Genomic DNA, 26,204 nt, shown 5'->3' with positions numbered 1-26,204 from the left:
TGAGGAAATAAATTAATAAAAACACCACCGACAACTACAGAAACACACAACAGATTCCTTTTGACTACCCACACAACTCTACACAAGAATGCACATGGGGAAAAAGCGGTAACAAGAATAAGCTGAACTGAAACACCATGAACTGCAGCGACGGTCCACCAACAGACAGACAGACGCAATTAAGTGATCGGTGGAGTGACGCCTACTCCACACTGCGGGACACAGAATTGTTTAGCTTTACATGCACCCTAACAAACGGCAAAATACAATCCGACAAAGAAATTAATAAAAATAATACCAACAACTACACAAACACACAAATCCGCACAACCAGAATGCAAGCTGTAAAATAACCCGAAACACAATGAATTGGAGCGATAATCCACCAACGTAAAATATAGTAAGTTACCGTATTCCTTACCGTAAACCTGACTGCAGCTTTTGCAATCATAAACAGTCCAGGGGCCTGAGGTGAATTACTTGTCTAAAGCTTACTTTTGGTCGTTTACCTCTTCTTATCTCAGGCATATGTTTGATTGGTGAACTTTTAAAAACCCTAACAGTTACTGTATTCTAACTTTAGTGGTAACCATAATTTTACCCCAAACTAGGCTAAACGCTCCCAAAGCCTGAGCCAAAGTATTAGTTCAAGCCGAATGTGATCTGAACTGAGTTGAACTCTGCCCCTTTACCTTTTCTTAATTCTGTCTCAGACATTGTATGATTTATGTCGCGAATCCATCGTTACTTTTGATAACTAACCTATGATAACTACCAAGATAAATAATGAACATGTTACCCACTGGCAGCAGTATCTTACATTTCTGCACTGTATTCTAAATTGTACTTCTGAAAGCCAATTTTATTTGCATTACATTGAACTAGACTGTTACTTTACGGTGCCATTAAAAACTGTTCAAATGCAAATGTTTTTTATTCAGATATTCATTTTAATTTTTAGTCTAACATGAAAAGCTCCAGGAAAGTAAGTAGAATATCAGTAGGAAATAAAGTGAAAAAAACACTGGACTTGTAAAAATCAGCACTCCATAATTACTAACTCTGCAAGACCCTACCCTAAAACAAAACATAAAAGATAATTACATTCATTAATTTAGCAGACGCTTTTCTCCAAAGCATGGCGGCACAGCAAGTAGTGCTGCTGTCTCACAGCACCTGGGTGGTGCGGGAGGATGTGGGTGTGGGTTCAATCCCTGTTCAGTCTGTGTGGAGCTTGCATGTTGTCTGCATGGGTTTTCTCTGGGTGCTCTGGTTTCCTCCCACAGTCCAAAGGCATGCTGTTCAGGTTCCCGCATAGTGTGTGTGTTCCACTGATGTATGGATGAGTGACCCATTGTAAGTAGTGTATCTAGCAGTGTAAGTAACTGCCGTGAATAAGTTGTGTGGGCTGATAATACTACATAGTGTCCCTTGGAAGTTGCTTTGGAGAAAAGTATCTGCTAAGTAAATAGCTGTAAATCTCAGCAAAAATACAATTACATTAGGAGAAAGAGAAATAGTTGCAGACATGTGATTCTTAAGTAAACCTAATTTAATTAAGAATTAAAACAATAAAATACCACATAGGATGCATGTCAGTGTCCAAGTCTCCAGGACCCACAGTACACTACCAGCCTTATAAACATGAACAAATTTAACATAATCGATGCAAAATATAGATTCACTACACACCATCTGCCCTCAACTCAGACTTCCCTCAACTTGTCTGTTGTGAAAAAAGATGTTCGGTTCCATATTTAACATTTTATATATAAGAAAATACGCATATAAATATGTACACATTTATACGGAAGAAAATTTTACAAATTGAACAAGAAATACAAACAGCTTCCTCAGAAAATAAATCATACAGAGAAGTAAATCTTAAAAGGTTAATAGGTAAGAAAGGATATTAGTAATTTAAAAGTTTATTGCTTTTTTGTCACCATAGAGCATAGTTTGATATGACTATCAGAACTACCACTTGAGAACAGAAAGGCAGCAACTCTGACCACATTTTTACTCTCAGCTCTATCCTGGTATAGAAATAGTCTGTCATAAAAACACACTGCGTTTAAAACTCTTATTTTCTGTATTTCGTTCACATTAAATATTGCCAGCAAGTTTCATAATTACAAAATACTTATATTTTGGGTTCACAGCCTCAAGTAGGTGCCTAACTCTAACCCCCCTGCCTTGAACCCTTAAATATATATCACTTCAGCAATTATAATTTCAGCCACCTAAAGGTTTAATTGCAGATGTATGAATAATAACATAAATGCCCTATACATCTTAATAGATCTATACCCACACTGTCTGAAACCACTTGTTCCAAGCAGGGTCATGGCAAGCCAGAACCTAACCCAGAAACATAGGGCACAAGGCTGGAGAGAGAGGGGACACACCCAGGATGGGACACCAGTCCATCACAAGGCACCCCAAGCAGGACTCGAACCCCAGACCCACCAGAGAGCAGGCACAGGTCAAACCTACTGCACCACCGCACCACCACACACACACACATCTCTACCCAGACATTTGAAATGCCTGCAATTGCATACTGTTTCACAATGGAAAGTGCTCACCCAAGCTCCGCCACAGTTTATGTACAACGTTAACAAGCCATCATTAAATTTTACAGCCTGCTGCAATGGGAGGCACATCAAAATGTTCATCGTGTTTAATGCATAGTGTTCGTGGCAGGGTTTGAGCTGAACTCTTGTAACATTAACTTGCAGGCATATGAGACAGATTAGAGATGAAATATGCTAAACATTAAATGTAAATTGTAGAAATTGGGACACTATTTCTATAGCATCCCTATTGTTAGCACAATAAAATGTAATATTGTGTTTTCTGCACTCAGCTTTGACAGAAGTACATTGTTTGTGTGCTACAAACAGAAGTGAAATGTTGAGATTTGAGAATGTGTTCTGCAGGAATAAAAGATGTAGAGATGCGTAGGTAGAGTGAATGCAATGAGTCAGCAAAACAGGAGTGAAAACAAGTACTGAGAGAAGGAAAAAGGGTGAAACACAGTATACTGCATATGCAGGCAGAGCAAAGGCCTTTTCCCTGGTTTTTACTTACACTCCAATCTGTGCTGAAATTGATAAAATTATTTATTGATACCACTGAAAATCCTCAGCAAAGAGAATTTTGTTTTTTTAATGTTCAAGTTACTCCCCTTAGCTAGCTTGGGGGAGAGGAACAGGCAAAAAGAGGTAATTTTAAGAGTGTTAAAAGATCTGAATGATGGCACTGTGGTATAGTTAGCTATTTTTCTGAAGTGTTACCTGATGCATAAATAACAATCTGTACTAATATAACAGTTCAGCAAAGTCTTTGGCAGGGTGTGGCCTTCACTGTGTTGAGCTTGGCTTCAGTTGTAGGGGATGCTGGTCACTTGGCTAGGCACCCAGCTCACCGAGGGGTCCGGTGTGCTCACAGTGGCAGGATAGCTTTGATTCACTGGCAGCATCGGATCAAAGTTGAAGTCTATGTCTTCCCCATCCATGAGGTCACTTTTGATAATGTAGTCTACATCACAGTCTAGATCCTCTGTGAACATCTCAGCGTCCAAGTCCGTAGGCATCTGGCCCTCAACTGTTATTGAGGAACTTGGTTCCCCCAAAGGACCAGCTGCAGGGAAACTTCCGCTGCCACTTGCTGAAGAGATCCCCCCTTCAAAGAGCAGCCGTAACTGGGACTGCAGCTGCTGAGGCAGATGTAGGGTTGTGGGGAACAACAAGCTCTTGTCAAGGTCTTCTCCTAGCACAGCGTTACTGGGGAGCCCACGTCTATCTGCATGAGAACCCCCAAGGTGAAGCATCCCCGTACTTCCTTGACTAGGTGGTTCTGGCTCCACTTGGGCCATCACAATGTCACTTGGTGGGGGTGAATCAGAGACAAGAAGTGCCTCAAGCCTGGATGGCAAATGAGCTCTGTAGCCCTCACCCTGAGAACCAGGGCTAAGCACAGAGTTAAAGGCAGGAGTGACAAAGTTTGAGGTGGCGCCTCCACCCTGTGAGACCGGAGACTGCAGCTCACTCTGAGTTAGAGGCACTGGAGGCTTTGCAGCTTGCGACAGCTGCCGTGCGGCAAAGCTGGAAGATGTTGCAGAGGTGGTCTTTCCCAGCTGCCCGTTCATTAGAGTGAGCCCATCAATCAGGTCCAGCTCCTCCATAAGCGGCTCAGTGAGGGATGTGGGCATGCCACTAGTTGTATACCCTCCCAACAGGCCATCACGTTGTGACTCATCTTCATCCTCCTGCAAGGGCGCAATGGGAGATAACCGACCACTCAGAGTGCTGCCACTAGAGTTCGCACGTGACCGAAAGCCAGTCCACACATCTGGGTCCTCAAGGCCACTACGAGACGAGGGTCCAAGGGTCGATTGCGAGGAGCTGGGGCTTTCTGCTTCCACTGAGCCAACACTGGCCTCCCTTTGTTGGAAAGCAGCTGCTCCTCCTTTCTGCTTTGCCTGTCTGGCAAGTCTGCGGCTCTTTTGCAGCTTGTTGTTGTTGTCCATCGAGGTGGCTCGTGGACGAGGATCCTTTGCGATCTTGATGGCACTCTTGTCTCCCTCTGGGTTCAGAATCCACCAGGAGCTCTTGCCGGTAGATTCGTTGTGAACCCGCAGAAATTTACTGTGCAAGGAAAGGTTGTGGCGGATCGAATTCTGGACAGAAAGTAAAGAGAGATGTCACAGGTTTTTCTGCAGTAATGAAAGCTTATGCATGCTGTCAACATTTTTTTCCTATCAAATTATGTGCTACGTGTTCACACTAGAGGGGATGCAGTGGCGCAGTGGGTTGAACCACGGTCCTGCTCTCCGGTGGGTCTGGGGTTCGAGTCCCGCTTGGGGTGCCTTGCGACGGACTGGCGTCCTGTCCTGGGTCTGTCCCCTCCCCCTCCGGCCTTACGCCCTATGTTACCGGGTAGGCTCCGGTTCCCCGTGACCCCGTATGGGACAAGCGGTTCTGAAAATGTGTGTGTGTGTGTGTTCACACTAGATTAACAGCACAGTAAATCCAAATTTTACATTAGCCTGATGCTGGGAAGGACTCTGGACTATCATGATCCTGCACTGACATGCAGTTAATAATGCATGGAAATAAATGACATCCATTCTCAAAAGGTGTTTATTACCATATAATGTCATGGATTGTGCCAAATTGCTAATATTGTGCAACATTTAGGTCAGTGATTCCTTAGTCCTTAGTGCACTGACAGAGTGCAATGCTGTGCAAGGCAACAAATGCAATGCTGAATCATCATGTACTGTGCAATATAAACAAGATGCATGGCGTATTTAAATCGCTATACTGTGGTAAAAAAAGCATTTACCTTCCACCCCGCTGAACTGTTGCTGTCCCCCTTGTCTTTGAAATAGGGCACAGAGTTGACTATCCAGTCATATATCTGCGCCAAGGTGAGGCGCTTCTCTGGTGAGCTCTCGATCGCCTGGCTTATCAGGTCCGCATAGGACTGGTTTCCCCAGGGGTTGCGCCGTGAGGCTCCCTTCCTCGGCGTGGCTCCACCCACACCAACCACAGCACCTAAGTCCGGCGGCGGCACACTCTCCACTTGCCCCTCCGCCTGCTGCGTCTGCCTCTGGTTATCGTGAGTGGGTGGAGCCTGCAGTGGCTGATTCTCGCTGTTGCCAAGGCCCTCCTGTTTGACAGCAGAGATGTCGGGCCTTGGTAACGGCCACGTGCATGACCTGGGCCTGCTTTTGGGCTCAAAGTCTGGGTCAATATGCAGGACCTCTTCATCCTCCATGTTCAGCAATTTTCAGGGGGTTGTGTATGCAAAGTGATATAAAGCGCTATCAGCCTTATTTAAAAAGTAATATTTACATTGGACATATTTACATTGGATTGTGGAGCAAACTCGTGTCACCTTACTGAAAACAGAGCATATGTTTCAATGCACCAATAAAATACCTTTCAGTATAACTTAAACCATTAAAATATGTAATAGGGCTCTCTGCCACAGCAGATCTCTTCTATCCACTTACGCCTGTCAATATTAATCACTGTCATCATGGATGAAGGTCTTGATCCTTAAGAGGCTTTACATTTTTATTTACTCATCTTGTCGTCTAGATGTGTCTGCACATTTACACCGGAGAAATCGGTGCGGTGTTACTGAGAACAAAACGTAATGTAATAATGTGATGTATTTAAAGTAAAATCCCACAAACAGAGCTTTCCTCGGAGTTTTTTCCAACAAAACGTAACTTTCTCTCCAAATCGCAAGAGTAAAGTAAAAACGGACAAAAGAGAATTCGTGTTGCACTATAACATCTGATTAGCAAAACAATACAAGTACTGTTATTAACATTACATTACTATTTAAAACGAGCTAGTATACAATTACGAAGTAATACAAGTTGGAATCAGTGCAATAACTGATCCTTCGAAACGGCATTGATCTTATTAATTTTAGGAGATAAACCGATCTGCCTTTTGATTTTTTTTTAAAACTTATTTTTATTCATTTTTTAAACTTATACCATGCTTACAGAATTAACTTTCTTTAAAATGTTTACTGCTAAACTGATGTCTTATGCTCCAATACACGCGCTAATTACTGGTTTTCGGTTTGCAACGGAAGAGCGAAGAAGCATAAATCTTTTGCTTTCCTCAAAAATCTGTGCAAAAGCCTCGTGCGTGTTGCGCTCTGGCAGTTCAGAGCTCGCAGTGTAGCGCCAGCATTTATTACAACCTGTTGCGTACATGAGCAAAGAGAAAAGTGACGGTAAATGAGCGCGAAGGAACGTCGGCGAATTTTCGGATGCACGCGCTCGTCATTCCCGCTCGCGCCGCCGTCTGCCACGTTCCTCGGCACCCGAAGCGCGCTCATGCGCAGCTGCCAGGAATCGTGAACGCGCTTCCCGAAAAGTCCTTAACAGCCAGGATGAGCAGGAACGGAGTCCCTCGGAGTGGCCCAAATCCGCCCAGGCGTCCCATGACAGAACCTCCGCGGCCTCGGGGGTTCAAAACCGAACTCGACTCCTCCTGTCCGGCGATGTAACGACACAGTCAGTCGTGGTCGGGATTTTTTTTTTTTTTGTTTTAAATTTCAGCTTCGATGGAATCGAACACGCTACCGTTCTATCTCTTCTCTTGAAGTCCGAAAAAACTCTCACGGAGGATTCGTTTGATTATATTACAGTCCAAATTTAAAGAGCCAAGAAAAGCCCCATTCCTTGTGTTTTGTTAGGAGTGAAGATGACAGCGTGTTTACTGGGGCAGGAGGCGGGCAAAGCGTTTTGCGCCTGCGCGCTTCCGCTCGCCGAGGACCTGGGAAATGGAGTCTGAGTAGCACGGCTGGGGCGGAAACGGCGCGCGCGCACTGCACATACAGTAGTTGGAGATCTGGCTCATTTTCAAAGGTTACGTTTGTAGGCTGCAAACGTCCAATTATGAAATCGACCTGATTCATTTGCAAACTTAAAATGAAATAAACTGTGACATACTATTTGAGTTATTTGAAAGTGCACTGAGCAACAGTCACGGAGCTTTAGACACTGGCACAGGACAGGGTTATTCCAGCACAGTTTATGTGTCTCCTAGTGAGGGAGGAAGGAAGACGATGGGAATAGTCTGAGAGGCTGAACACAGCTCTCACTTCAGCAGTATTACCTGAAGAGGCTTCATGGCAGAGGCTGGAAGACCAGACCCGAGGGTTTTGCAATGTTGAGAGATGATGATAGCACAGCCTGCAACAGCATTTGGGGACAGTTGCTGCCTTTGACTCTAAAGGGTGTAGTTTGAAATTCCACACTCAGCTGTAGCGCTCTTGAGCAAGTATTTACCCTAAACTGTCCCAGTGAAATTACCCAGCCGTATTAATGGATAAATAACTGTAGGCACCTTAACACTATAAACAGCTTTGGAGCTTTGAAGAAGAGCATCAGCTAAATGAATAAAAATGTAAATAGATAGAGTGGGGCATGAGTTTCATATCTGGGTTACCACTACAGAAATCTCTGCTTAGCCATAAATGATGACAATGTCTTTCTCATTGATGTCTTCCTTTCCACTTGGTGCATCAGACATCTCCGCAAGCATTGCTGCCTGTCTGTCGGACATCTCTTCATGGATGTATGATCACCACCTCCAACTCAACCTCTCCCAAACAGAGATTCTTTACCTCCCAGCTGCCCTGTCCTCCTGTCACAACCTGTCGATCAAATTGGACAACTCACTCATTTCGCCTACCTCCTCGGCTAAGAGTCTGGGAGTGATAATTGACTCAAGTCTATCTTTCTCTCAGCAAATCAAAGCCACAACCCCGACCTGCAGATACATCCTGCATAACATCCGCAGGATCCGTCCTTACCTCACAACTGACTCTGCCCAACTACTTGTCCAGGACATGGTGACTTCCCATCTGGACTACTGCAACTCTCTCCTGTGTGGTCTTCCTTCTACTGCCATCAAACGTCTGCAGCTTCTACAGAATGCTGCTGCACGAGTTGTGTTTGATTTGCCAAAGTGCTCCCATGTATCTCCTCTACTCATCTCTCTGCATTGGCTTCCTATAGCTGCCCGAATCAGATTCAAAACCCTGGTTACTGTGTACAAATCCATCAATAGAACTGCTCCCAGCTATTTACAAGACTTAATCAACCGCTACACCTCAACCAGACCCCTTCGCTCGTCTACTTCTGCTCACTTGGTGGTACTTCGCACGAAAAGTAAAGTACGCAGGTTCTTGGTTCTGGCTCCGTTGTGGTGGAATGACCTTCCCCTGTCACTCAGAACTGCGGAAACTCTGTCTATTTTTCAGAAGGGTCTGAAAACTCACCTTTTCCAGATCCACTTCGCCCAAGATCTCTCCAGCTCATTTACGGTGTGACTGTTCATGCATCGTAATTCCATAAGCATCCCCAGATACAACCTTTATTCAGCCACTACTCTGGCATTGTATTTGCTTATTTGTGTGTCTTATATATAATATTTAAAAAAAAAATGATGGGAGGGTATCGGTATATATGCTGTGTTTTATGCACCTACTCGATCGATGAACCTCGGTGCAGCAAGTGGTAGACAACAAATTAGGTTTACTTGAGACTTACATGTCTGCAGCCATGTCTCTTTCTCTTAATGTAATGCATTGTAATGAATAAATGTAAGTGTAAATGAGATCAACGATATTTCTCCCTCAGCTTGAACTCTAATATTATGATCTTTAGTCATCTTTTTCAGGTGACACCCTTCTCTAAGATGACTTATCCTGTATACACAGATGGATATTTTTAATTATTTTAAAGGAAAGTTGTTTTATAAATACAGATTATAATATTTACCCCTTGCGATTTTCACCCTGCTCTGACTAGTCTAAAGAAGTATCAAGAAGTCACTCAGTGTACTTTCCCACGTTGTCCAAAAAGTATGCGTAAGATCATACGGTGAAATTCCATATTTATCAAAATGTATGTGTTGCATCAGTGCCACGTTGGGTTTTAGATAACAAGCATCATTTCAACATCCGACTACCATTTTCTACTAATATCTCGCTACTGTACTTGAAAATACTCCAGTTCGTATTCCGATTTGCTACTGGTCAGTTACTCTTTAAGTCAACTCGCAATTAATTGTATCCTAACGTGTTATTGGTCAGGAAAAGCCTCTACACGTTTCATCTATTTCCATTGGATACGATGGCCGCACAATGGGCGGATCCCATCAGACCTATTATTCGTCTCGTTTCTTCTCAGGAGCAGGAGGGGCAGCTCCGACGCTAAAGATGTCCGAAGCTGCTGTGGCCGATACTCGCCGGTTGAATTCGAAACCGCAGGACCTTACGGACGCCTATGGTCCTCCGAGCAACTTTCTGGAAATCGATGTGTATAACCCACAGACCATCGGAGTGGGTCGGAACCGTTTCACGACTTATGAAGTACGAATGCGGGTAGGTGTAAGTGTCCGGTTGTCGTGTGACCAAGGTGGCAGGCGAGAGAAATCGAGTACGAGGTTTCGGTCGGGCCTGCTCTTGCCGTGAGAAACAGTGTAAAGATTGAGTTGAAGTTGTTTGTTTATTATTATTATTATTTTTGCCTTCGGTTAGCTACGCTGTTAAATATTCTTTGAAAATTAACGACTTGTTGTCAGGATAATGATCAAGAATTAGTCTACAAGAAGAAGAAGACGAGGATAATACCTACATATTATTTAGTCAAAAGATTTTAAAATACCGGCGTGTCATAAATTCATCATCATGTTCCTCTAAAATTCAGTCGTACAACAGCAAAAATGTGAATTCAGTGTCTGTCTTAACTAGTGTTTTCTTCCAGCTTTACGTAGAGCTGCCCGAGACGAGTCCCAGGCTGCATGATGAAACAAGTTTTTTATTGTCGGGCCTCGGTGCTGAAATAATATCCCCGCAAATCGTCCCAGATCGAGCTTCCCAATTGACTGAATTTCAGTTGTTTAACTTCTAGCATAAGTTGTCATTTAAAAAAAAAAAAGAGTATACGCTTTCCTGCCTCGTGTCGAGCAGGGAAGTGAGGTGAAGCTGAGCTGCCAGTTTCTCAAGAAGTAAGAGCTTCATTCCTTATTCTTAAAAACAATGACATGAAAACAAATCACTGACTCAGCAAGAATGTACAGAAATACAGTTTCATTCCTCTCTTCTTCCTCTTTGGTGAGCAGGTAGCGGATGGAAGATTGCCATTTCACCAAGACACTGCATTATACGCACATACTTGGCACAGAAAGATAATATACTATTAAACATAACAAAACATTATTATTGTAATTGAAGGCAAGATTGTACAGCATGGACTAGATCATGGGAATTACTGGTGTATTAGCCCACCTGTTATTGTGCTAAAACAGGACTTTAGGAAGTAGTACTGTAATCTTTTTATTTATCCACATGCTGTATCAGGTCAGTTATTGGACAGATGAAAGTTCTTAAAATCTGAGTTGGGGTGTCTTTGCTGAGAATATCACATTGCTTTTATAGTGCTCATGAAGCTGGGACATACCTCAGTGTTCTTGATTTATTTGTATAGCAGGAAATGGAAGGAATTGTATGTACTCTGGTACATATCTTGTTTTTCAGTCTGTAGAAATTGTCAAGTTTAATAACCTAGAAGCAATGAAAAAGATTGCCTGACACCATATTCCATTGAAGTACAGTCAAACTAAAAAGTTCATATTAATCTTTTAACATGTCACTTTCAACACTTCACCTTGAACTGTTTTTTGCACAACATTGTCATTTCATGTAGCTCTGGTGTGTCATGTTGTAGTGGGGCTTGGGAGGAGTTGCCTTCAAACTGAGTAAGGCTTTGGAAGAACAAGAACGGCAATAATAAGTGAGTTCAACTAACTCACTTATCAGGGAGGGTAGAAGAGATCTAATGTCTCCCGAATCTTCAAACGGGGCATGGCCCCCAGATGGTTAGTTGAGATGGTAGAAAATGCTGTATAATTTATTCTTAATTTTGCTATTTCATCCACATCTTTTGGGAGCATTGATAGAATAAATTCTGCTCTGAGTTAAATATGTCAAAGTAGATGAGACATACACAGTGTGAAAAGTTTTTATTGAAAATGTTTAGATGGGTGACCTACCAAGATGACTAGCAATAGCCTTTAAGTGACTTTAAGCCTTTGTTAAATTGTTTAATGCATGGCAAATGTTTTTATTTTTGCTTTTTATTAAAACCAAGGAAAATTGTTGGCTAGGTGGAATCGCATTCAGAATTTTTACACAACATTCAGTTTATTTTTTATAAAGCACTCTTCTCATGCAGTGACACAGCAACATAAACTTATGCAGTCTAAAACTCAGCTTTATTCCTGTAGACTTCTACTTTGTTATGCCTGGCAGATTATGTTGCATTAATTTTACTTCTGTTAGTTTCATTACTTCAGTCACAGCACATGGTAAAGCCTTTGTGTTCAGTGGAAAACAGGAGTAAAGACATTTACAATGAAGATGATTATAATATACTGATAGTCAAAGAAAGAAGCAGCGTATATTTCCATATTTAAAGGCTAAGACAGTAATGATTTCCTTTTTTGTCCGGTATATTTTCTTCCCTGCAGAATTGATCAAGCAGTAGTTAAAGGCCAGTTCATATTACTGTTTTGACCTTTATTAATGAATGTGTAATGCTGTTCTCCATAAATTTGTTGCTGAATTTGGAATAAATGTTTGATGTCTTAAATTGCTGTGGTGTGAAATCACCCTACTTCATACAAATTATAACTAAAGGGTTAACGAAGTTTTCAGAGGTTGTCTGAAATCGCTGTAGCTATGAGGGAGATGAATTCAGTATTTTTAAATTTGCAGACAAATCTTCCCATCTTCAAGCTCAAAGAATCCTGTGTGCGAAGAAGATACAGTGACTTTGAGTGGCTGAAGAATGAGCTGGAGCGAGATAGCAAGGTAAACGGATGGGAAAAATAATCGTACCACTCTATCCTAAAGACAGATTCAATTAACAAGTTATGGCTTTTATAACCCCTTTTTGTGTACTCCAAATTGAAATAATGTGTACATAAGTGGTTGTCTGTCAGATTGTAGTGCCCCCCCTTCCTGGAAAGGCTCTTAAGAGACAATTGCCCTTCCGGGGTGATGAGGGTATCTTTGAGGAGTCGTTCATTGAGGAACGAAGGGTTGGCCTGGAGCAGTTCATCAACAGGTACTCATGCTTCATCTCTGGCTCACATTTCTTTGCATTTGAAGGGTGGCAGTGATGGGTTTTCTAACAAGAGTAAATATACATACAGAGTAGCATTCAAAAGTTTGGAATCGCCCTGAAATTTTAACGCTTCTGATAGAAATTAATAGTTTTATTCAAGGTAGAATTAAATTGATCAGAGATGGTGTTATTAAATTGTCATAACACTTATTTTATGTAACTTCTTTTCATAAAAGTTTCCATTCATCAAAGAATCCTCCATTGTGCCAGCCCGTCCATCAAAGACAGTCCCCCAGGTTCCTGTTTCTTCACCATTATATCTTAGTCATGTAAAAATTGAAAACTTGGTTCTGTAATGTTAATCACAACACAAATAATGCAGTATTCTTAGTTTGAGTGCTCTTAGGGCTTTGAACCTGGTCTTGAACTATTTCTTAAAGTATAATACAGCAAACCTAGTGATTGTGGGGTCGCTGGCACAAGTTTGGAAGTTAGATGTTAAAAATACTTTAATTTCCTTGGAGAACTGAGCAGATGGTTGAGGAGATGTGTAACCCAAGAGCAAGATAAACAAAACTTGTCTTAATGGTTGCGACCTTAAAACTAAAGACGGTGAAATTGAAACACTTGCATATTGATTAATAATTGCAGCATGAACACTCAAGTCAGTTTGCTGCCTACTACCATGGGGATGCATTCTCTCCCTCCCATATTACCCTGGACAGTGTGAGCCACATGATTTGTGGGAAAATGACAGTCACTGAGTATAAATGCCATAGCTATAATATGCTACTGAATGTATTGTAAAATTCCAGTGCATAAATCACAACACATAACGTGATGGTGAAAATATGAGCATGTGTCAGTGTCATGCTTTGAAGGAAAGATACTGGGTAATTGACTATCACTAAAGTGGGAGGGACTAAATGTTTTTTTTTTTTTTTTTTTTAAAAATGTCCGCATTTCGTAGGATTGCAGGTCATCCCTTGGCCCAGAATGAGCGCTGCCTCCACATCTTCCTGCAGGAAGAGAGCATTGACCGGAACTACATCCCTGGAAAAGTACGCCAGTAGGGGAGGGGATCAATGACAGGAGCTCAGGCCAGGGGACAGGCAGGGGCTGCTTTTGTTTGCTGCTTTCTTTCTGTTCATCCTACCAACACCTCCTGCAGAGCAATGTTCATTTTTACACTGAAAAATGGTTAAGTACATACAAACATAAAAATACAATATGAAGGACTTCAGTACCAAGTCATTGTTTCCTGTCAGGAGCATCATGTTTGTTTATTCCTGTAATCAAAGCTCATTTTGTCTCTTGAAGTGTGTGGACACACAAACGTACATACGTTTATCCATGCATCTGTACGGAACAGGATGTCCTTCCTGTGTATTTTTTCTGTGTTTTGTTGTTTTTGTAAATAAAGAGTAAAATAAGATCTTGCTATGGAAAAGGATATAAGTGATTGAAGACTTGAGCACTTCTGTTTCAGGGCCACTGATTACATCATTTCCCCATATATTTCCCTTTCTTCAGGTTAGAATGAAAGTTCAGTTAATTTTTTAAATTAATGCTGCTTTAAAAACCTTTGACAGTCATACTTTTTCATGGAGGACATCTCTGAATTGAGGAATGCAGGTGTAGTCTAGGGAATCTTACATTTCTGTGCAAGTATTTATCTTCTGTGTATGTCTGTCGTACTCATCAACCCAGTCCTCTATCCCCTCTATGCACCCTGTTGCCTCCCCAATTCATGTCCAGTAGTGAGTGAGTGAGTGAGTGCTTTAGTTGTAAGATAGAGGTCCATGCTTAGTAAATTCACTGCAGGTCAGTGTTAGTCCTGTGCAGTGTTGCCACCCACTGTTCCAGAGGAGTCAAGATTTTTTTTTTTTTTTTTCTCCTCCTTGAGTAACTAGGTGGTAATTGGATACAGCTGTGTTTAGGCAACCAAGGCATAGTATACTCAACAGCAGTGTCATTGGCTAGTCTTACTGAATATATATATATATATATATATTATTTTTTTTTTTTTTTTATAAACCAAAAGCACTTGAAATAAAATTGAACAGATGGTCATAATGGAACATGTTATACATACACATACCAAATAGTTGTATTTATTGATACAGTATGTTTTTAGTGTGGATTAAAGTTAATATACAGCCATTTTATGTTTGCATACCTGTACAAAACATCAAACTCATCAGTTTAGATCTAAATTGAAGAGAATAACTACATATTTAAGAAATTCACTGATGTGGATTTTGAAGAAAGAGCCTCTCTGTCATTTTCATTTTTTGACCCCTAAGTGTGCTGAATTTGCACTTTTCACAGCATTAGTGGCAGGCAGATTACCATAGTCTCAGCTTTAACAATCATTCCAGATACTTCAGCCTGAGGATTGCTGGGGAAAGCAAGTGTAAAAGCACCTACATATGAGCTCCTGTGTAGTGTTAACTCTAGTAAAGATGGGTCTGCACCAAAGAGATGCACTTAAGGACATGATTTACATGGAGAGGAGATGTGGAGATGCAGATAATCAGCCTAATGAAATGAGTTAATTACATGTGAATTAATTTTTGTCTTAAATTCAGCCCCTGTGATGCAGAGATGCTGTGCACTCAACCCAGACTGCCCGCATTGGTTTTATCATCCTGTCACGATAAAGCCCGCACTGGCCCACCTCACTCCTACAGGTGACTTAACTCAGAGGTGTCTGTATCTTGATGTAAATATGTGCATTTTGTACTAATATGTATATTTACACTGCAACTGCAGTAAGACAAATTGCTTTGGCACACTTGTAGCGTGGTCTTGCATACTCCAGCCCACTGATGTTTGACTGGAAAGTTTGTGGTGAATTTTGCTAAACCACAGGAAAAAAAGTATACAGGTGGTCCCCAATTTACGATGGGGTTACACTCCGTGAAACCCATTGTAAGTCGAAAATGCATTTAATACACCTAACCTACCAAACGTCATAGCCTAGCATATGTGCGATGGCCATTACGGGCTTGCCGCCTTCATGCTGGGCAATTATCTTGAGTTTCTCCTCAAGAGTAATTGCCCTCCTCTTCTTCTTCCCACCAGTAGCAGGAGACACAGATGAGCGTTTCGTAGACATGATGGATGCACAAAACACAACCGTGTGGCAGACTGGGAGATGCGGATCGATGCCACTGCCCAGCATCCCGCGAGAGTATCACACCGAATACCTCTTGCCCGAGGAAAAAAATCCAAATTTGAAGTACGGTTTCTACTGAATGTCTATCACCACCTTGCCATTGTAAAGACGAAAAAAACAAAAGTCGAACCATCGTAAATCAAGGACCACCTGTAATCATTATAACTGAGTCCTGTTAGTGTTGTCTTTTTCTAGTAATTATTCTTGTGACACTTCTACCACTGTTCTATGTAGTCCTGTATAAGACTACATTTCCATGTCTTGTTGTCCAGATACAACACTATGATTTGCATGTTTTTGTCTTTGTGTTTTTTCTTTCTAAAGTCATTGTGTTCAAATGACTGGCCTCATACAACCATATAAACCCCTTAAGAATGCTTGAAGTCTCACTCCAACATGCAGAGAAGATTCATTGCTGTGTGAGAGAAATAAAGATTTTACATTTTTAATGTATAACCACAGCCCACCATTTTTTAAATGTGTGCATAAGTATTAAATGCATTTTTCTGCATTATGTCCTCCCACTCTTGTCAGCATAGAATCTCTCTCAATTCAGTTGAGGTGTTTTAAGTTACTTACAGTTGAAGGATACAGTAAATTATTTTTGAAACATTGACTCAAACAGCAGAGATTATTGTTTCTAGTTATACCCTTTAGTCAGTATGGTAATTTTTGGAACTATTTCATTATATACAACAAGCTCACCTTTCATTCTCACAGTTCTTTGTGCTGTTTTTAATTTTTCTTTACCAATAATTCTTCCTCACCTGTGTGACTGCTGCAATTGTTATGGCTTTGCCAATTTTAAGTAATGTAGTGCTGCTGAGGGGTTGAGAAAGTAAAAAGAGCTAATGAAACTGTCTTCCTGTATCATACCATCCCTATCTTGTATTCATATTTTCCAAAGAGTAGAGACTAAATGCCTGGCAGTAACATGATTATTTTTCCCAGTATGTTCATTCTTATTTCCATGTACATGTGTAAATGCAAACTGCTATTTGACAGTTTATTAGAAAGGTGTTGGTTCAGATTCCTACTGTCAGGAGTGTAATCTTAGACTATCATGCTCATATTAAACCACTGTGGAAAAAAAAGCACAGGGTTTCACTGTCATTTAAAGAAAAGACCCTTGGCTTTGGCCCTTTTTTTAATGCCTTTGTGTTTTTCATGTGTTTTTAGTGTTTTCCAAACATGTACAGGATGTTTTTGTTTTAAGGTTTTGTCTTAGTGACAGTACACCAATAAATTTACTGAAGTTTGTGCCAACATTGGTCTTTGGTGCCCTCAGAAAATAAAGTTCTCTTAAAAAGTATAGTCCCTCAGAACTGATGAATCACAGCATTCAAGAAGAGTGTGTCTCTTGCGTGTCTTTCGTACCCTTTTCTCTCTGGATCTTCTAACAGCTTCATAAATTGGTATCACTCTGTCACTATTACCTTTGTATTTCCTATTTGCCTTTCAATTTTATTGGCAGCTACTCAAGTCATTTTTGCCAGAAAACACTGGTATGGAATAGAGCTGATTCATTCATCACACATCTGCTTACAACTCTGTCTCTGTTGTGAATTGCAATTTGTACAAAGCCAGTTTAGAGAAAAACATGTTAAATGAATAAATATAAATGTAATACATGGAAAATAAGCCATTTTTCCAAGTTAATGAAGTGTAACCATACACTTTGCTTTAAGTGCCTCCTCAGAGATTAATCCTAAAGCACACTACACTGTTCAAAGAGAACAGATGTAAACTTTATTATATGGTTCCTTCTCAGAGATCTAGGTCACTGAATGTAACCCTTTCACTCTGGAGCATACCCATTTAATTTTTTAGTGAAAGTCAGAACTCCATGGACTGATTTTCTGGACAGACAAGCCTAGTCATAGACTAAATTACACTTGTCAGTGGGGACCGTCTATTGAAAGTTTTCCTGTTCATTATCACACACACACACACACACACATTTTCCAAACCTCTTGTCCCATATGGGGTCACAGGGAACTGGAGCCTACCCGGCAACACAGGGTATAAGGCTGGAGGGGGAGGGGACACACCCAGGACAGGACACCAGTCCGTCACAAGGCACCCCAAGCAGGACTCGAACCCCAGATTCACTGGAGAGCAGGACCCGGTCCAACCCACTGTGCCACCGTGCTGGGTTTTATCAGTTTCTGGAAAATAACATTAGGCAATTTACATTTGTAAAGTTACACCAGAATCACCCAAACTCTTCCAGAATTTCTTGGAATAGTATGATAAAGTGTGCAAATGTTTAATTTTGGTTGATATCTGACAAGTGAAAAAGTTTTTCTATTGATTTTTTCCTTCAAGTATTTCAGCTGTAACTGAAGATAAGGTGCAAACTCCCCATCCCTTTAAGATGTGTTCAATCAATGTTTTCTGTTTGCTCTTATCACACATATGGGTAGTGTGCAAGCGCTCTATAAAATAAACTGAATTGAATTTATCACTGAACCATGGCTGATAATTTGTGTGCATTATTTTTCTATGTTTCAGTATCAACCTCTTCAGAAGAACAGAATAAATTAGCAATTGTAAATAAAGCAATTGTAAAAAAAAAAAAAAAAAACACCTTGGAGTAAAGTAAAAGTGCACTGATTGGTGTGACCTTCTTATACACATTCATAGCGGATGTGACCACTTACAATGATTTACACAGAAGCGGAGGGGATACATTTATCATCACATTTTTACATGTCTTACGTGTGTCAGCAGTTTTGTGACTTGGTCACCAGGCGCAGGGACTGTGTGTTGTCATGTGCTTTTCGGTCACTCGGGACCGGACAGGACAGAACCGGACGAGACACTCCGACTACTTGCTGAGCTACAAAAAAAAGTCACGTTCACTGCTGTCCGAGACGCCACGTCATCTAAGAAGGTATCGAAAAAACTATACAAATAAACAGCAAGTGCGAAATGTCTACATGATGATGTATCCGCTGTTTTGGGGCTCTCCACACAACAGAGTCTTTTTTTTTTTTCCAAACGGACGGATTAGGATCACCAGCACAGCAGCTGAGCAGCCGCGCCGGGTGTCTGGTTCCGCACTCACTCACTGTCAGTGACTGTCCAACTCGAAGGGTAAAAATTTCTCTATTCATCATTTCCGATTATTGAAATCTTTATTCGATAAATCAATGGATCCTAAGAACTGCCACGCCAGTAATAAAATCTAAAATAAAACACAACTGAACGAGTAAAGCCTGAAGAAACTGCGGAACTCCCCACCTCTACTGACGCAGCGCTACAATAGCGTCTGAACAAGCGACATTCCCATTGCCTTAGTTTAATGACGTCACGCCACTGTATTGGCTGTCCTAAATTCTCCTTCAACCAATGAAAAACAGGGAGACGAACTTTTGAACGTAACTCCTTTTCCTGCGTGAAAAAATAAATGCACAGCAAGAAGTTATCCGTGTAGCACAAGGAGTTTCTGTTATATATTTTATTATTTCAAGCTGACTCGACTGCTGGGAGATGATGGCCGATACCTGCGTTGTGGGAGACACAAGTTGTTCTGCTGTAAGTTGATCTGCACGTTTTGAAACGTTTCAACTTGACTGACTTGACTTGAAAATGAACAGAACAGTTGAGCTGCAGTTGAGCAGTTAATTTGTTGGACTTTTTGTCAAATTATTTATCCTCGCTCTAGAACGTGGCGTTCCGGATACTCGTGCCACTGTTATTTACGATTTTTAAGCAATGAATCAACTACATACACAGCACAGGCCTTGCCTGCCTGGCATGTTTACTTGAATCATGGAAGAAGAAGCCATAGTGTGACAGGTGAGGTGTGTGAGGTCTCAAGTCAAGAAGCCGCCGGTGCCTGTGGTGCTGAAGCCGGTCTAGTTCTGTGTTTTCCTCACAGTTTTCTTGCTTTATGCCTGCTGTGTAAGCGCGGCTGTGTCTCTCACTGCGTGAGAAGAGCGCTCTATCTATAAAAATAAAAATAAAGAAATAAATAAACATCTCGCCCGTGGGGGCGTGGAAAGTTGGTTCTTCTTTATGCAGTAAGTTACAGGGCTTTTTTTTTTTTTTTTTTTTTTGCTTCCTTTGCAAAAGCATGTCATGCTGATGTCTGTTTAATTTAGACCCATGTCCTGCTTTCATTATTATTATTATTGTTGTTGTTGTTGTTGTTGTTGTTGTTATGTTTGCATGGTCAGTTTTACAATGATTGACCCATTTACAGAACTACCCACTGCCCCGCTTTTCTAGGTGCTCAACTGGTACATCACTCGTCCACTGCATTACATGGTTACATTAACTTATGTGCTCCTGCTTCCCAAACAAATGGCACCTCTGAGTATGAATGTTGGGCCTGATTTCAAAAAAGTAGTATCCAACATGTGTGTTATCTTGTGTAGTCTTGAGATGTAGAGACAACTGATTTGCACACTCCTTTCCAGCCCTCCACTAAGGCAAGTGAGAAGGAGAACCTGCAGGATCCCTGTTCCTGTCTACAACAACCGTCACATCCTTCCTTGACGTCTCAAGTGTCTAAGAAATCTCCCCCTTCCCTGCTATCCTTGTCTCGGCGACCCTTGAGAGAGAACAGGAACCTTCAAGAACCCAATGTTAACTCAGCAGTAATAGCAGAAGATGGGAAAAACAGCCAGGAATGCATTTCGCTGTCTGCGGGAAGATCTCTGAAATGTCCAGGAGCTACATATCAGGTGTTGAATGTTACCATGACTGGTCCAGCTGTTGATAGCTTCACTGCTAGTCAGGAAAACGTTAACAGTAGCTATGTTAAGAACATTAAAGATCCACCTCGTTCAATGACAGGTGATTCAGCAAGCTTAAGCAACCGTCAGTCAGTTTTGGATGTTCCAAATCGGACCTGGCTAAATCCTGAGGTCACCTTTTTTCCATCGGTTCAAGAAAGGTTGGAGAAGAACTCTGATTTAAAGGATCAGGTGGGTTTGCAATTGTCCTGTAACAATGGAAGCCACCAGCAAACATTTGAATCTCTTGCAAGCAACCACAGTTCTGCTGTGTATTCCCTCAAACAGTTTCTCAAGAGTGAACATCGTAAATGCCTCACCCCTATATGGGAGATGTCTCCCCTCAGGGAAGGAGAGACTGTAATGGGGGGTGAGGGGGATAGGAATATGGAGAAGATGGAGTCCCTTTTTCAAAGTTTCTTTGCACAGGAATGTGCTAACGTGATTGATAATATCCGCCGAACATCCCTCCGAGGGGCTGGGGGACAATTTTGTGCCAAAGGTTGTTTGGATACTCTTGAAGTCACTGGTATTGAGGAGGAATCACTTCCCAATTGGACTGGCTTAAACTCTACTCTGGAATGGTCTTGTTTTCAACCAGAAAAAGAGGCTGTCAGATCTAACGCTGTGTGCCTGGACAGCAAGGAGAAGGTGAAGGCTGCTATGCCAGCAGAGAAAGTGGAGGAAGTTTCAGAGGCATCAGGAGGTTGCAGTGCTAGTTTTAGTTCAAAGGAAAGCTTTGTTTCTGTCGTCATGGGAAAGACTCAGTCTATTCATGAAAGTCATGTCTTGGAAGCTTCTCTGAAGGACACTCACAGCCTGTGTGATGACAGCAATTGTAAGGGAAAGACATTTCTAAAGAGTGATGTTGAGAACACTAATTGGACCTATGTCCTTCCCAGTGACAATCCTCAAGCAGGGCAAAATGTCACTGTCAACCTGACAGACCCCAAAACACTTTTTTCTGACATTGAAGCTGACAAGATGAGGTCAAAGTCTAATTGCAATGACACATATGAGTTGCAGCACGTTCCAGAAGCTGTGAGAAAAGACTGTGATGGAATCAGAGAGACCGAGGAGCAGGGTTTGATGAAAGTGACCCCCAGTTCTTCTGAGAATGCACATCTTGCTGAGAGTATATGTAATGACAATGTGGATGCAGAGGACAGAGTTGGCATCAATGGGATAAGCTTCAATGACTCCTTGGATTTCAAGGATAGGTTTCTGGTCACCTCAACCCCTATGCCCATGCCCAAGAGTTTTCACTTTACGAAAGATCCTGATGCTGCTATGCTGGAGCAGTATGAACAGCACTCAGTTGTTGATGCTGTTGCAGGATGTTTAAAAGGGGACACTATGAATTTGGGTGGTGCTGATGGGAGTGTTACTGCATCGACTGCTACAGAGCCCCCAGCTGTAAATGTCAAGGCTACTAAAAGTTTCCCCAAACCTACTACTCTTGCAGTAAGGCAGGACCCTAGTGCCAGTTCTTCAAAGACCTCTGGACAGAGAAAGTTTCTCTTGCGTTCCTCGGCCATCCATTCCAGTGCCAAGACGCAGCTCCCATCTGCACAGGCTTATGCAACTCGCCGGATGTCCTTGCCAGCTTTACCGCAAACAGCCCCCCAGGTTTCAGCTGCTCCTGCCCCACCATCTCATCCCAGTGCACCAGTTTGCTTTGAAAAGAAGTCTGAACTAACCTCTGGCTCATCCTGTGGGAGTGTGAAAACAGCCAGTTGTTTGGAGGTACTCTTTCCCCCCCATCATTTTGTTTGGGGTTTTTTTTTTTTAAACCGTAAGTTTAGGTAACATTTCAGAGCCCTCAGCAGCAATAACATCTTAAGCTACAGTAATGGTTAGCAGTAACATCACTATTTATGATGACTTATTTCATATTTAAATGTGATAAATACTCTCTCATATGTTGCCAACTTGACTTTATCAGTATGGGTGATTATTTATTTTTAGACCCCTGGGGTTGCAGCACCTGGGGCAAAAAGACACAGTATTACTGGTGAGTATGGCATCAGTGTGTGCTGCAGGACAATGGAATAAGGCAATAATGTGGTTTGAATTTCTTTCTTTTTCTTAAAGAAGCAAAGCACCTGACTACCTCTGGTCTCCAGAAGCCCAGAGTCTCTGGCTTGCTAACATGTACAACTAGGTTGGGCCTAAAGCCTCATGGTGTCACTGTACCTACAGAAGGTATGTCCAGTTTCAGCTGTAGAAATAAGTTCAAGTTCAAGGTTTATTGTCATAAGTACCATGAAATTCTTGTTTGAGTGCTTCTCAACAGACTGAACAAAAAAATAGATAATACTGTACAAAAACAACAATAAATAATGCTAATGCCAATAGACAGCCAGAGTACATAAATAAATGGTAAATAAATGTCTTATAGTGAAGATGGCCTACAAATTGAGTTTGTACAGTATTTGTCATGTAAATGCATACAGTGAACCAGTGATAGCTGTGCAATTGTGCTGTGGAGTTTGGTGTTTAATCCCATGTTCGAATGAAAGTTTTGTTGAACTAAAACATTTTTGTGGTATGTTTATTATGGTGATTTCATTTGTGAAATAACAAAGTAGATGGTAATACATTTATTCACTTAGCAGATGCTTTTCTCCAAAGCAACTTCCAGTGAACTCTGCTAGTGTTATCAGCCCACACACCTTATTCACCACAGTCACTTACACTGCTAGATACACTACTTACAAGGGGTCACTCATCCATACATCAGTGAAACGCACTCTCTGTCACTCACACACCCTGGAGGAACCTAAACAGCATGTCTTTGGGAGGAAACCCAGGCAGACACAGGGAGAACATGCAAACTCTACACAGACTGAGCAGGGATCAAACCCACATTCTCTCACACCACCCAGGCACTGTGAGACAGCACTACTTGCTGAGCCACTGTGCCACCTGAGATGTAGTCCATCTTCATTTGGTTTTGTTATGATGCTATCTGCATGTTTGCATATTGTTGTGGTACAGGAATGAAGGGAAGGAGTTTACAGCTGCCCACTGCGGCTCAGAAGAAACCTCACAGCAACACGGATGCCTGCTCTGCTTCAAAGAGGAGGAGAATTGGTATAAGCAAGAATTTTCTCCAGAATAAACATTACATTTATAGGTTATAATCCACATTTTTGAGTATTTAATTATTTTGAGATTTTACATGGGATGTGGAAAAGGTGACCCACTGATATAAAATTACAGTATATGACCACATTTTATACAAAGCAGATCCTCTTTGACTTTTTTTTTTTTGTGTGTGGCCTTTCCATCTGTGTTTGATCAGATGCAGCGAGCAGAAGTGACATAGAAGTCAAAATGAGACTTGCAAGAAGTCTTGGAATTCATTTTTGAAAAATGTGTGTTTAATCCAAATCTTACTGCTGTGACCTGTATACATGGCTAATGTAAGCATCTAGCATAAAGTTGTCCAAGTGAAACAATTTCATCTTTACTCACTTCTATGTTCAAAATAATTATGAACTGAGAACAAGAAATAATTAAATGGAAGCCTCCATTATGTCTCATTACTTTCTTGTGTATAGATGCACATTCTACCAGTACTGAAGCACCAAAGGGCAGTGCCAAGCTGGCAGGAGGCCCACAGGGTCTAAGGAAGCTCACAAAATGCCTAAAAGACCTGGAATTGAAGTCTAAGCCTTCAGGTAAGGAAGTTGGCTTGTGTTCTTGGTTTAGAACATGGTTTAGAAATCATTTCCTCTTCAAATGCTATCCAATAGTTTACAATCTCTCATTTCTGGACAAACAGAGACATCCTGCATCACTAGGGGGACTCCAAAGGTACCAGCGAGACCAGTAAGAAGCACCCAAGGATTGAGGAGACCAGCCACTGGACTCAAAGGCCTGGAATCAAAACTGAAGAATTCCGGTAAGGGAACAGTTTAGCTTCTAAAAATCTTTTCCATGCATCGAAGCTGGGACAATCAAGCAGTGGCATAACAAAACTTTGACTCTCATATGGGTGACTTCTCTGAATATCTTGTCTGTGTGTTTCTGCCACATCTCTTTCAGAGCCTGGCCCTCTATTGAATGTTCCAGCCTCTATCGCAGATGTGAGTGGCAACTTGGCTTCCACCTCAGAACATGAGAAATGTGGTAAGTGCATGAACTTAGTTTCTGATGTAGCACAACTTACATGCTAAGAGTGGCTGAGTATATTTCTACAGCAGTTTTCTCTTTTTCTGTAGCAGCAGCCACGGTTGCAACGGACACATTACAGCAGACAGGTATGGTTCTCTTACTGCTTTGATTCGTTATTTCAAATGGGTCAAAACCTGTGAAGCACATGACCTGTTACAGTGTGCATGTACTGACTGTGCAACTGTGTAAGGTTCAGGCAGTCAAGTAGGGGGTGCTATGTCCATAAAGTGTAACTACTTCATATCTCTGTCTTTCAGACTGTGGGAACTGTGTGCGGTATCGAGAGGAAATTGCAAGGCTGAAAGCAGGTATTATAGTTGTCTGCTGTAACGTGGCAGACTTTTGGAGAAAGGCTGACCTTGTTTGTAAAGTAGAACAAGAGGCGTATGACTCGCCTGTCTGACCTCCGTCTTGTGTGTGTCTCAGTTGCTTTTTTTTTTTTTTTCTTTTTCTTTTTCCTTTTCAGCCCTTCGGCTGATTAGTGGCAAAGATAAAAAAAAAATGCAGGTAGGTTGCTAATGGTTCCTGAAAGCTGATGTTTCAGCCCTTTCATCTGTGCTGTGAAAATGGGACCAAAGTGTGAACATTGTCGTTCTTATTGTCTTTTTTTTTTTTCTTCTTCTTCTTCATATAAAATGCCTCTGTTCTTTTTGCAGTGAGATTGTTTCAGAATGGAAACAATGAAGCATGAAGATATTTTCGTTTCTGGTTGAAGCATTCTTTGAATTCAAACAAGTAGAAGTGGCTTTTAATATTGAAAGCTATTATATACTGCACATTATAGCAGTTTTGAACTGGATGTTGACATGCGCACGTGTTTCATCTCCCCTATGTGGCTCCATGTAAAGTTCGTGCAAATACATTCTAATGTTCTGATACAAGTCTCTTTTGGTTTTCTGAGAAAAGCTGGTGTGTTATCAGTAATACTTTGATGGTAAGTGTAATGTTTTGACATCTGTAAATTGATTTTGGTAAATGACAAAAGGTTAACTGTCAGTTAAAAATAAATAAATAAATAAATGATTTAATACATTTATAGGATTGTCACACCCATTCTGCATATAGTTTTATCTCCTACATATGTGGTCAAGACCAAGCTTGACTGTGCCAGACTATGATTTTAGGGGCAGTTATGGTCCATATCACATGAAAGGTAAATGAATGCTGTTCAGACAGACATGGACAAAGGAACGGTTACAGGGCATAAAAAAAACTTTTGTGAAAATGTACTGGTATGGAAAGAGGTTATGATTTGCATTGGCAGCTTAAACATACACACACAATCTACCAACAAAGAAGCACAGAGCTTTGTTTGTTCAGAAACATTTGCTTATACGGGGTCCAGTTTGCAGAATGGACCCATCATGCTCCAGAATTATGGAAGGTATTTGTTTGGCTAGAAAAAATGGTGTAATAAGGT

The 26,204-nt window shown here is 41.4% G+C and overlaps 3 protein-coding genes across 7 annotated transcripts; 2 read left to right on the top strand and 1 right to left on the bottom strand.

Moving 5' to 3' along the window:
* Positions 1–2,482: 2,482 nt before the first annotated feature.
* On the bottom strand, positions 2,483–6,378 carry LOC114910368 (forkhead box protein O1-like). Its single transcript, XM_029250786.1, has 2 exons — positions 5,353–6,378; positions 2,483–4,684 (listed from the first exon to the last, which is right to left on the bottom strand). Exons 1-2 carry the CDS (start codon positions 5,785–5,787, stop codon positions 3,386–3,388), a joined length of 1,734 nt encoding a protein of 577 aa, XP_029106619.1. The 5' UTR covers positions 5,788–6,378; the 3' UTR covers positions 2,483–3,385.
* A 3,361-nt stretch (positions 6,379–9,739) lies between these two features.
* LOC108934453 (sorting nexin-12) lies at positions 9,740–15,801 on the top strand. 4 transcript variants are annotated; one of them, XR_001966137.2, is made up of 6 exons: positions 9,740–9,930; positions 12,325–12,420; positions 12,552–12,676; positions 13,647–13,737; positions 15,268–15,369; positions 15,767–15,801. XR_001966137.2 is itself a non-coding variant. In XM_018752306.2 (5 exons), exons 1-5 carry the CDS (start codon positions 9,766–9,768, stop codon positions 15,274–15,276), a joined length of 486 nt encoding a protein of 161 aa, XP_018607822.1. In that variant the 5' UTR covers positions 9,740–9,765; the 3' UTR covers positions 15,277–15,606. The 4 variants fall into 4 exon arrangements, 2 of the variants coding, with proteins under 2 accessions (XP_018607822.1, XP_018607821.1); XR_001966136.2 differs by having other exon boundaries at positions 15,764–15,798; XM_018752306.2 differs by lacking the exon at positions 15,767–15,801 and having other exon boundaries at positions 15,268–15,606.
* A 3,452-nt stretch (positions 15,802–19,253) lies between these two features.
* Positions 19,254–25,756, top strand: LOC108934267 (uncharacterized). Of its 2 annotated transcripts, none has more exons than XM_018751851.1 (12): positions 19,254–19,397; positions 20,285–22,348; positions 22,571–22,616; positions 22,700–22,807; positions 23,603–23,698; positions 24,169–24,288; positions 24,393–24,512; positions 24,656–24,739; positions 24,832–24,870; positions 25,042–25,092; positions 25,251–25,291; positions 25,441–25,756. In XM_018751851.1, the coding sequence occupies exons 1-12, from the start codon at positions 19,353–19,355 to the stop codon at positions 25,441–25,443; spliced, it is 2,817 nt and encodes a 938-aa protein (XP_018607367.1). In that variant the 5' UTR covers positions 19,254–19,352; the 3' UTR covers positions 25,444–25,756. The 2 variants fall into 2 exon arrangements, with proteins under 2 accessions (XP_018607367.1, XP_018607365.1); XM_018751849.1 differs by having other exon boundaries at positions 22,697–22,807.
* Positions 25,757–26,204: the final 448 nt, after the last annotated feature.

The sequence above is a fragment of the Scleropages formosus genome, chromosome 4, assembly GCF_900964775.1.
Source record: "Scleropages formosus chromosome 4, fSclFor1.1, whole genome shotgun sequence".
In the NCBI taxonomy this organism is placed as follows: domain Eukaryota; kingdom Metazoa; phylum Chordata; class Actinopteri; order Osteoglossiformes; family Osteoglossidae; genus Scleropages; species Scleropages formosus.
This window is presented reverse-complemented; position numbering and strand designations above follow the sequence as displayed.

Coding starts and splice junctions, on each gene's coding strand:
- LOC114910368 (XM_029250786.1), bottom strand. CDS start 5,787: ATGGAGGATGAAGAGGTCCTGCATATTGACCCAGACTTTGAGCCCAAA. Junction 4,685..5,352: donor ACAGTTCAGCGGGGTGGAAG/GTAAATGCTTTT, acceptor CTTTCTGTCCAG/AATTCGATCCGCCACAACCT.
- LOC108934453 (XM_018752305.2), top strand. CDS start 9,766: ATGTCCGAAGCTGCTGTGGCCGATACTCGCCGGTTGAATTCGAAACCG. Junction 12,421..12,551: donor AGCTGGAGCGAGATAGCAAG/GTAAACGGATGG, acceptor GTTGTCTGTCAG/ATTGTAGTGCCCCCCCTTCC. Junction 12,677..13,646: donor CTGGAGCAGTTCATCAACAG/GTACTCATGCTT, acceptor CGCATTTCGTAG/GATTGCAGGTCATCCCTTGG.
- LOC108934267 (XM_018751849.1), top strand. CDS start 19,353: ATGATGGCCGATACCTGCGTTGTGGGAGACACAAGTTGTTCTGCT. Junction 22,617..22,696: donor AAAAAGACACAGTATTACTG/GTGAGTATGGCA, acceptor TTTTTCTTAAAG/AAGCAAAGCACCTGACTACC. Junction 23,699..24,168: donor TTCAAAGAGGAGGAGAATTG/GTATAAGCAAGA, acceptor TCTTGTGTATAG/ATGCACATTCTACCAGTACT.